This window comes from Pomacea canaliculata, linkage group LG8 (genome assembly GCF_003073045.1).
Source record: "Pomacea canaliculata isolate SZHN2017 linkage group LG8, ASM307304v1, whole genome shotgun sequence".
NCBI classification, from domain to species: domain Eukaryota; kingdom Metazoa; phylum Mollusca; class Gastropoda; order Architaenioglossa; family Ampullariidae; genus Pomacea; species Pomacea canaliculata.
In genome coordinates, this window is record NC_037597.1 from 2,449,366 (window position 1) to 2,461,060 (window position 11,695).

Below are 11,695 nucleotides of genomic sequence, written 5' to 3' on the forward strand. Positions count from 1 at the left end.
ATAACAGAAACTGGCTGTTCTCAGCTCAATTCCAAAAAGACTCCTCTTAGGTGACTGGTTAATCAGGGAGGGATGGGGGAAGTGGCGTTTTACACTGAGCAAGCAACTAAGGCTATATCACGGTAAGGCAGCCAGCTCTGTAAACATATGCCACATGCAGAAAAAGAGCAGCGTTCCAGACATAAGAGGTGAACCCAGGACAGCCAACTGTATTGGTGACAGGCACCACAGGACTGCCCTGGTCAATCAGGGAAGCATTTTCCAAGAAGAAAAACAAAATACAAAAACAGAATTTGTTCCACTGATTTAAAGATTGCATGGTACAAACCAGGGATAGTGACATATCATAACTGGTAGAGAGAACACCTAGAAGATAATGCATTTTCACTTATAATGAAATTTAATATATTCTGTGAAGTGTTTGTTTTTGCTATTTGGCTTTCTCACTGAGATTTGCCTTGGACAATTAATAATAATAATAATTCAGTGTAACAATTTTCCTAATCTCAGTAACCATGTGATATGTGAACTGATTCACTCAGTAAAACGCAGTTATACTAGACTGAATGTAGTATTTTAATTTTGTATTTTTATTCTGTGAAATTGCAAAGCTTTATAAAAATGCCACAGAAATTTAACAATAGCTAATGAAACTATATTTTTGCCTGATTTTTACCATTTACTTAAAATATTTAGTAAGTTGTAGTTTGTTGCTAAATATGAATCTGTATACAAACCTTCGAAACTGATCTTTTTTTAAAGTTGCTTGAGAAGTATTTTAGTACTGATCCAACCAATGCATTACTCTTGAGACTATATTTTTAACTTCAGACTTTACCATACAAAGTATCATTTCACACTAGGGAGAACTTTCACCTACTTAGATTATTTCTTATCATGTACAAAAATTAGATAAGTATAATGTTTGATTGCGTGTGTGTGAGAGATTTCTACTTCTTTTATTACATGGCCATAGTTTATTACAGCTTGGACAGTGTTTCAATTGCATTATAATAATCATTATTATTAATCTACTTCAAAGCATTAGTGTTTAAAGTTGCTACAAATATACCAAATCCTTTCAAATGATTGTTCACATTATCCTCTTGTTGATATACAGTCAGGCTGTTGCAAACTCAGTGACCTATACATATGGCATAACTATATTCTTGGCAGAAGCAACCTTCTCACAAAACACTTGATACACATACAACAGCATGGTACATTTTCTTTTTAAAGATACATAACTCTCCTATCTCTCCATCTCACTCTTTAAAACACACACACACAATCTTAATAAAACATAACTTGGTTGGCCTCTATACCAACACCTACAAGGAGTACATCTTTTAAGATTCTCTCTTACACACACTCATAAGGAGGGGAGAGATGCACCATGCCTACATGGTCTCTCTCTCCCCCTGACACAACAGGCACTGCAGGTACATGTGTTTAGCAGCAGCCCTACCACACAGCTCAGTGCTGCAGGTTACAACACAGATCTGCTGGCATTGTGCAAGGTAACATGATCGTGTGCCAGGAGCAGCACCAGGGATGATACACCGCTGCACCCTACCTCTGCTTCCCACCTGCCTCTAATCATACAACTCAGGGGTCTTCTAGGGGGCCTTGGGGAGAACAGCCATGAAAGAGAACTACAGGTCAACGTAACTATAGGGTACAACTTTTGTAGTTTTCTTTAATCAGAAAAAGATAAAAGATAGAGGCTAACAGGTATGTTGGCAATAAATGTTTTTTTTTTTTTTGAAGACTTAAATCACTCAGCCCCTCAGAATGGCACCCTAAACTAAAATGAAGCAAGAACATTATTCTTTCAAAAGACTTCCTTCCAGATGGTTTCCTGTACCATTAGGTGAGCATATGGTATACAGTGTTTAGGGCAACAGCATCCAAGCCTACAGGATGTTAACACCAAGCAATTTGATAGCAGTATAATGCAGCATACTGCCCCAATTGACCCAGCAGTGTAGAGGGTACCTAAAGATTGGGGATGGTAAGGAAGAGAGGGAAAGGTAACCTGCAACACCCTGACAAAATCTTGAACTGAAGTGAGGGCTTTAATGCTTAAAGGTCACAGCATTATCTTTAAATTTTGTATTTGTTTCCTCAGAATTGACTACTGTATTTATTCTTTTTGACTTTGATTCTTCCTTTTAGTTTTATGTTTTACCCTCTAAGCTTAAACAGTTTCTAGGAGAACATGCAATACACACACTCACCACCCTAATTTCATCATGTTCAGTCTTAAATTTCTATGATTCAAAGTTTCTTAATCTAAGTCATTTGTACTAAGAATCTAGCCACTTTGTTTCAAAATAATGAACATCCAGGCACAGATAGAAGTGTCATAATTTCACTTTCCCTGTCTTCCTATTTGGTGTTCACTAGTCCTTGAACTTATACAAACTAGCCCTGAGGACAGATTCCTGTCTTCCTGTACATGAACAAAAGCCTCTTCCTCCGGCTACACATTTTACGACCACCATCCTTATGAGGACGGAATTTCTTATCATTCAGGTTCACAGACCTGCAGGGTGTTCATCACCTGCTGCTATTCTGCACATAGTACTGGGAACATACAGGTCAAATAGCATCTTTCCCTCTCTCTGTCCTTTAATATCCTGGCCAACAATTTAAATGGGAGTTGTCTCAAAGCCAAAGCACTTTTGACCAAGCCAAATCAGGATTTTTTAGTACAAAGAATTTTGCTGCAGTAAATTCTACACATCATCTCTAAAATAAATATTTAGTAAAACTAAAACACTTTAAGCAATGCCCTGCATTTCAATGTGTTAATGGGTTATTCTGTATCATACTCTAATAGATTGTAAATTTCAAGTAAACTTTAAAGACTATTGAAGCATACAGTCTAACCATAAAAGATAAAGGTAGTCCATGATATTACAGTAACTGGGAAGTGATATGCACTTATCTCAATGCCAGCTCTTTGTAAGGATGGTGCATATCTCCTAACCTTCTCTGACCCTCTAAAGAGTCAGATAGCCCTTCCACAGCTGGGTGAACTGGAAGAAGTATGCTGCACCACAAGAGTATGAAACTCACTAATGTAATTGCTTTCGGGTTTAGATGCCATAACACTCTCTCCATACAGTAAAAGAGATCAGTAAAGCAATCACTTTAAATTTTGTGGTGCTGAGCAGGGTGACTTTACAAGGCCTGGTATCTGACACTCAAGATTTACCCATTTCTGACAAACCTATCCTGATTCACATGTACAGATTGAGGCAACATTCTTTCTAAACCCAACCTCTCTAAAAAAAACAGAACAATTAAGTCGCCTTTCACAACATGAAAACATTTCTGGTGTGGACTGTAATTCATGAAAATTCCTATAAAAATGCACAGAATTTTAATGAAGGTAATGCATAAGGATGGAGACACTAAAAATGGCAGCACGGGACATCACAAAGGACTGGATTGGACAATAATATAGACAATACGACATCTGTAAAAAAACATAAAATGACAGTGAATGGTAATAATTCCATTTCTCTTTCCTCTCATTTATAGCACTCTCCCCCACATCCAACCCCTGGCTCCCCAGGATGTCTGCACTGCAGTCAAAAGAATGTAATCAATGCTGCTATATCTGTGAAACTTCATTAAACACAACTTTCTCCAATTCATGCCAACTCAGATGTAATCATCTGCAGAAACAGCTCCAAAGTCTCTGGTCCCATTTATGATTTATACAGATAATATGATGATCTATAAAGATCCATTCAAATAAAGGCCCATTGGGATTCCCGCTTTTATTCTGTTTCCTTGCTGGTTACAACTTGTGCATGTTTGTAGCTAAAGGGTAAATTGATCACCAAGGCCACTGTCGTTGGCTCCATCCAAGGTACCTGCCACGATCCCTTAGTAAAACATTGTTACACAATGATGCTCTGAGAAATAGAGAATTACTTAGTACAACCTTTCTGCTGCCTTTGTCACAATAACTACTGCGCAGTTTTCTGCTGTGCTTGACCTGGCCAAGTGCCACTAATATTTTTTGCTGCTGGATTAGCAGCTGGAGTAAAACGACCAGAAAACAGTAATGCCAACTTTTCCTCTTACACCTATAAGTGGTCCCTAGGAGACAATTATGCAACAGCATGAAGTATCTTTGTCTTCTCTGAATTTTCACTCACACATACCAGACAATCTATACAAGGATCAATGATCTATATACATTGTGCCTAACCTTACTGAAATTTAAGTGAAACCATGGCTGATACAACTGAAAATAAAATTCTGCCTTTGGTTTAGTGCTAGATACCACAGCAAGAAAATGTCTTTCCAAAACTGGTAAATTCAATACAAAATGAATACAGATCCACCTCCTAATCATTTGAAAGTGTATCAATGCAACTCTAATTTTATCCCCCTCTTTCGTGTGAGTCTAGACCTGCCAGTCTTGTGTTATTAAATTGTCATGACAAAAGGGATAACCAGAGCAGCCATTTCGTCACTTCATCCTCCAAGTCATCCATCGACCTCACCCTCTCCATTATCCTTCTACTTGCAATGTGAGCATTTTCTATTTACAGACAAATTATATTGGTCTCTCTTCTATACAAAACAAGCAATTATCAGAGGCCTACTTATAGCACTCAACTCTCATAAGGTCTTGGGGGAATGGGAAGTATGCAATAATGCTGAGTTTTATTTTTTTTGCTGGCATCTAAATAATTTTTTAATGGTTTTTATAATTTATTTTTACTATGTGTGCTTTAATTGGGTGCTGAAATATGATTTAACTTAACTGCTTGGACAACCACCAAGTTCCTTTCCGTTGATGAGATTTATTACTAAATGCACAAATCTTTCCTATTTCATTAAATCTATGGAAATAACCTTCATGCACACACACCCCCACCACCACCAACACCACCACCACCACCACCACATAAACTAAACCAAATTTTTATCAAATTAATAAAATTTATCTAATTTTGCATTTTAGTGACATTTTCTTGAAGATTTAATACCACAGAAAAATATTTCATACCTGGCAAGTCAGTCTAGTCTGTCATAATCATGAAGTACTAAATTCTCTAGCAAAAGCATGAGCTCTTTCTTTACCTTTAATCTTAAATTGTTTTTTATGAAGTTTTCCACAGCCATGTGCTGACAGCGATAATGATAGTGTGGACCAGTTTACTATTGATCACTATCAATATCTTGTATTCATGCCCCTGTGCTGTCATCTTGGGATTAAAATAAGAGGAAAGAATTTATCCAAGATCCTATGCAGAGCATCAAAGAATGTGCTGAATATATATGGCATGGTGAAATACCATTTCATGCTGTTGATATATAGTCTGGTTGCTCTTTTATTTATGGTACTTATCACCAAGTCAATGTTCCTGCAAACTTTACTTCTCATAAAATGCATATATCTTTGATGTCAAATAGTACACACTCATCAGAAGCAATAATGAGGATAGCAAACTTCCATCACTCTGCCTTCTGCATCCCCCTTTCTCTCCCCTCTTCTTTCTCTATCCTTCAGTCTCTCGAATATACACAAAGCCACATGACAAGGATATATCTCTACTGTCTTGGCCAAACCTGTCTACTGATGTCACCTATAGTTGTATGGCAACAATCATCTTGAAAGATAATGTAAGATGTTAATGGGAAAACAACAGGTACTTTAAGTCGTCTATCTGCTATACAAAATGCAGCATAATGAAGAGCTAGAGATACCTTCTCTTATTGTCTGGCTCTCTTAGCTGCCAGATAAGCATTTCTGGTGCTTTCTTGAGGATGTACACCCTTTTCTTAGATTGGGATGTCCCATGCCGTATAGTCATCAGCGTTGTCTCTCTAGTTGTTGTTGTCTTGCTTTAAATGCATTACAATTAATTTTTGATGAGCTTTTACTGTTTATTTTATGTTTTTAGTTGTTTCATATATGTTTGACTGACCCCCCTTTTCCTCTCAAATCATCTCCTTTATCTCTAGGCATTTTGTGTGAAACTGAACCAATGTCACATTCTGGTTCTGCACACAATGATCGCTTATTTTGGTGCATAATGATACAAAAATGGGTGAGTATTTAGGCTCTTTCAGTTCGTGTACAAAACCCTTATTAGCATGCAATCCCATTACAACACACTGCAAGTGAACACGACAAACAAATAACATGCAGCCTTACCTTGTTTGAAATACCTTCCAAAGAGCACATGCGATTGCCAAATCCTTCAGCAGAAAGGCAAACTCTGTCAGTAGCATTACTGTCTTTGGAAGCCAGTGGTGACAGGCAGCTGAGGCACACCATGTCATCCTGAACAGAACAGTCAACAAACTCCCCAACTTATCTTAAATTGCATATTACAGAAAAAGGTGAATTTAAATCACTTTTTCACAGCCTTCTTCTATCTGAGCCTGGAAAACTAAGGAAATTTCAAAGAAAAAATACAGATTTTTATGAAAAAGTTACAAGGACTTGGTCTAAAAGCAGGCAGGTGCTTTTACAAAAAATTATACAAACCACATAATACATCAACTTATCACCAACACTGGTAAGCACATTAATGACATTGAATAGCACATTTATTTTTTCAATGAAATTAACCCCTTCCCCCAAAAAATTCCACAGCAATTAATTCTTTGAAATATACTTTTGAAAAGCATTTAAATATTTATATTCTAGGTATTCATTATTGAAGTCCATCCTTCAGTTTAAAGAGGATAATGGAGCTTAACGTAAACACCAACTACTTTAACTGGAACTCCACATCAAGCACCAGCAAGAGTGAAACTTTTTTTTCGGTGACTGCAAGATATTAATTAAAAAGTTTGGTTGAATAAACCCTTTAGAGTGGGGCATGCAACCCTTTATATTTTGACACTCTCACTTGACATAATAAAATGCATTTTACAGCATGTTTAATCCTAATTTTGTTGAATGTATTGATTCATTTCTGTCCTAATATCAATATTCAATAAAATATCTTCACCAACACAACTTTCTTGTTTCCATCTACCTGAATTATTTGCTAAATTACTGGAAAACGACAGGGTGTGTGTGTGCATGTTCATTAACTTTGAACAGGTACATGAAGTATTGTTATAAACTGATGTCTTTTCTACAATCTATTCGAGAATAACTAAAATTTGTCAGTCGATATAAACTGTTAAAATACATTAATATCTCAGCTAGTTTTTACATGCTGTTTGGTAAATTAAGTACTGAAAAATCACTGTCAGTTGCCACCTGATCCCAGTGAGTGATTAAATATGAGTTTTATTGAGAGTCCTGACAAACAGCTAATATGAAAGTGCAGATGGCATACTAAACACCCAACATTGGGGAACTAATGAACTCAATGGTGTACATGATTATTGAAGCAATTAAAAGCTGGTGAAAATAACTCCCTGGTCTCAGGAAGTGCCCAAAGGAAAACATTATGAGTATTTCAAACGGCCTCTGAAGGCTGACTGAAAGTACTTTTTCTGCCAGATGACTGAAAACTTTTTTATACCAGTAAAACCAGGACCCTCATTTAAACGATAAATCTTGAAGATACTTTTAAAACTGTTAAACACTAATCTATCTTTCTGATGTTCCATCCCCATTCCATCAATCATGTTCTGGCTTGGTGAATCATTCAGCCAAATGAGAACGAGAACGTGCGTGTGTGTATGTGTGTATGTGTGTTGGGATGCAAGGTGTGAGTGAGAGAGATTCACTGGAGAACATAACAGAGTCTGCATGCAAGATTAAACCTGACATTTATTTTATAACGGTAAACCAGGTAAAACTAATTTCTTAATATATATTTACCTTTAATACCTAGAAAACAAAAATTAAAAGCCAAAATAGCACGGTGCTAAGTAGCTATATAGCGTTGAGCTTTACGTATAGCTATCGTCAATGTCTAAGACCCAGACTGCACTATCAGTATCTTGTTTTCATTCATAAAAATAAAAGTTAATTTTACTTACCGTGCGAAGGAATGAAACATCATCTTGTTCGGAACCCCCTCCTTCTGCGGGGTCCGCCATGTTTCAAGACAAGATTCTGTCCAAGAACGCGCAAGGGCACCGCCAGAGGATAACACCTCTGGCTCAGGAAGCTGTGGAAATTGCTATGACGTTGCCAGGTTAATCAAGCCTGCGTAAGCAAGCCTGACCTCCCACAAGAGCAGAAGCTAGCACATCATTGAGATCGAAATTATTCGAGCTGAACTGCAGACGGTCACCGGAACAGCGGGCGAAATGCTGCTGCGGCTACCGAACGATCGATGGCACGGCTGAGCAGACGACGACAGGAGCACGCCGATTGGTTGGCGGCATCTCAAAGGCACGCGCAGCAACACCTTGCCAGACCCGCTCTTGTAACGGTTCTTGTGCCAGGCAGGAGCGGAAAGCGCATCTTCACGCTGCACGACTGCAGCCGTTTCTTGTGACAAACGGCAGCTTTGTTTGTTTTTAGTAGTAGTAGTATTTTAGTGACATCACTGTGAGTAGTCGTACAGCCAGGATTTGAGAGTTTTGGCGCCACTAACTTCCGGTTGTTTGTTGTCGTTAATGTTTGTACACACGTTACTTCGTTTGGACAGTGCTTTGGAATGCAGTGAAGTAAACCACAAGGTGCGCTTTCCTGGTCGCCATATTTATTGTAGGTTTAAGTGGACGAAAGAAGGATCTATATAGTAGTGTATATGCGACAAACTGCGATCGTTGTCTGTTTATCGATGTTCGAGCGATCGTTATCTTCTTTTCCTTTATATACACCTGAAGTGCCCTTCGGCTCCCCAGACCGCGTTAAAGTTACTTGCGCGTGAGTGCGTGTGGTTTTCAGAGAGGGGATACGAGCGTTCGACAGGTAGCACACACCTGCACCCCACAAATTCATGTGAACTATTAAAATTATTTTTTGAAGTACATATATATGTATTCTCATTAATCGTATTGACGTACGTCAGAAACAATTCTCATGAAAGGTGTCAGAGGTTCTGTCACGTGCAGAAAAGTTCAAGGTGAGAGCTTCGTAACATTCGACAACAGGGGGTGACACCTGGCTTTGTTATAAAGCAAACTACTTGATCTGTTGGGCCCAGAGCCGCTTTTCACAAGCCAGTCAGGGAGCGTGGGCGCTGCCGTGCTGTGGCTGGTCACTCGATCCGGCTGGCTGACTGGTACAATGACGGGGATCGAGCGAACTCAAAAATCAAGCTCGTTAACAACGGGAGATAATAATTATTATATCTGATGTGAGGGCTTCATGGTATAGATCAGTGATGCCCAACCTTTTTCGGCCTGCGGGCCATATCCATTTCGGACAGCCGTGTCGCGGGCCACTTCACCGCAAAAATCAAAAAAAAAAAAAAAAAAATAGAGCAGATACCATTTTTTATTAGAAACAAGTTGTACTTACCATTAATTATATAGTAATTAGTGGGATATTTGAAGTTGTTTTCCCGAAACCAACTTCTGAATGTCCGGCCTCATCGTAGAGACACCAAGTCGGAGAACTGAATCGAAATGTTCGTCCATCGAAAAAAAGATTGGGAAACGGCCCTACGTGGGGATAAATACTTCTTCCATTTTTTCGGTTTTTTTTAATTATTATTACTAACATGCCGATTTCCTGCACTGTGGGCAGAAGTTTCGCGGGCCGGATGGCACCGCGTCGCGGGCCGGATATGGCCCGCGGGCCGTAGGTTGGGCATCCCTGGTATAGATAATCAAGTTACCATTGCACCAGGCAGGTCCGTTTACGTATGTAATAGTTCCAATAGTCTTTTGGTCTAACGGTTAAATAAAGCGTGTGTATTAGTCTCCCCTCCCCCACCAACACAGACATAGATATCATATCAGTGGCGTAGGAAGATGTTCGGCGTTGGGGGGGCAAACTCCCTGTTGACAGTGAACGGCGTTCGCAATCGCACATTACGTAAAAGGATGGGGGGGGGGTACTGCACGCACGCACGTACACAGTGGTAGCATCACAACACGCTGCTTTATTGTTAAAAGGCAAAGCAGCATTAAATAAGAAAAAAACAAATTAAAGAATGACTCCCCGGCTACCAAACATTATACCTAAAAAAGAAAACACCAAACCCCCGTGACAGCAACGATCAACATTCCAGCTCTGCACATATACACCAGCGCGCACACACCTATGCACACATGCGCGCATGCACAGGCCGCGCAGTCACACTCGGTCACACACCGTAGTGATAAAAACAAAGGTAAATATTAATTAAGCCTACTCACCCAACGGCTCGTGACACGCTTTGTTCTATCTCAAAACAAACGCGGGGAAAATACGCTGGTTGCTGGAACCCTCTTCTAGACACCACGTACGCCAGTTCCAGCGACAGTACACACAGCACGTGGCAAACCCCGACTACTCCCAGAGACGGGCACAGGTCTCTCCGCCCCGCCGTCTTCCAGTCCAATATACCTGTGTGGCAGGTTCTATAGGCTTCAAGAAACCTCCAGAACCTTTCCCTACCCAGGGCCCAGCGTCCGCGAGATAATACACGTTACAAAGAGGCACAGCCCTATACCTGAACTTGGTGTCGCACACCCTGGAAAATAGCCCCATCCACCCCAAAGAGAACCAAAGAGACCAGAGAGGAAGGGACGCAAGGCTACCGTATAATTAAGGGCCATAAACTGGCCAGACCACCGTGGCCAGGGGACGAAACTAGGGTGGGAATGGCCTCAGGGCCATCCCCTTCCTCGCTACCCGACGGTGCTGAGCCAGCGATGCGACACGTTCTATGGCCATCTACCAAAACACGGACACAGATATACAAACCAAACAGTATAACACAGATAACTTATGTTGAGTACCAGCCACAGTCGTTGATGATAAAAGAGTGTCCTTGTGTAGTTTTAGAAATGGTACTTATGACCGAGTCGTAGATAGCAATAATACCAGTCTCTCTGTCTCTAAAGAAAACTACCAATATAGGGACTCAGAGTCTTTGCCTTCCTCGTGCTTCGCTAGCTTTTCACAAAGTGTAAGGGTTCCTGTCTGATTGGCAAGACTCACTGGGGTATTGCTATGCAACTAATTCGTTACTGGCATTCTGTGTTCCCGATGGCCAGTGCGGCCCCTTCGGTTGTAAGCGATAGCAGATAATTTTAGGGTGACAGCGAGTGGGTGGGGGATGTTTATGTTGGTCAAACGAAAACCGCAAAGAAAAGGCGTCGCATTATGGGGAGGGGGAGGGAGACCACACTCGATGTACCGATGTACTGTCTGACTGCTTTCTTCGCTCAGGCTTCAACACAGCCTGCAATTAGCATGGCAAACAATACCAACGACTGTCCCCGATCTGATCGTCAGAGGTGCTAGAGCCTCCACTTGCCTCAGGGCCCGCTTTTGTGACGGTGATGACCGTCTCCTCTCTACGTTCCCCTACCTTTCTTCAGTTCTTTGCTCTTTGTGAGGAATTACGTCTCAAATATTGGGGGGGCAAAAGATATTCTGCCCCCTGTCTTTTCCTTGGGGGGGCGGATGCCCCCGCTGCCCCCCTGGTTCCTACGCCACTGCATATATGTCAATCTTTGAAAGTGAACATAACCTATGCTTTGTGTGTGCTTGTTCGGGATGGGCTGGTTGGAAATTTTACGGGTTTGATTGCTTATCAGAAATGTCGGGTTATAAATGTTTTTATTTAACCCTTGTTCTGCTCAC

General features: G+C 40.4%; 1 protein-coding gene across 10 annotated transcripts in view; it reads right to left on the bottom strand.

Moving 5' to 3' along the window:
• Positions 1-8,524, bottom strand: part of LOC112569989 (ryanodine receptor-like) — a 108,871-nt gene extending 100,347 nt beyond the window's left edge. For 6 of the 10 annotated variants that reach the window (XM_025248132.1, XM_025248127.1, XM_025248130.1 and 3 more), the window contains exons 1-2: positions 7,984-8,523; positions 6,191-6,319 (exon numbers count right to left, since the gene is read on the bottom strand). In XM_025248132.1, coding sequence (XP_025103917.1) covers positions 6,191-6,319; positions 7,984-8,043 — 189 coding nt within the window. In that variant the 5' untranslated portion in view covers positions 8,044-8,523. Of the gene's footprint in view, positions 1-6,190; positions 6,320-7,983 lie in introns of all 10 variants that reach the window. The other 4 variants (XM_025248125.1, XM_025248124.1, XM_025248122.1 and 1 more) reach the window with 1 other exon arrangement.
• Positions 8,525-11,695: the final 3,171 nt, after the last annotated feature.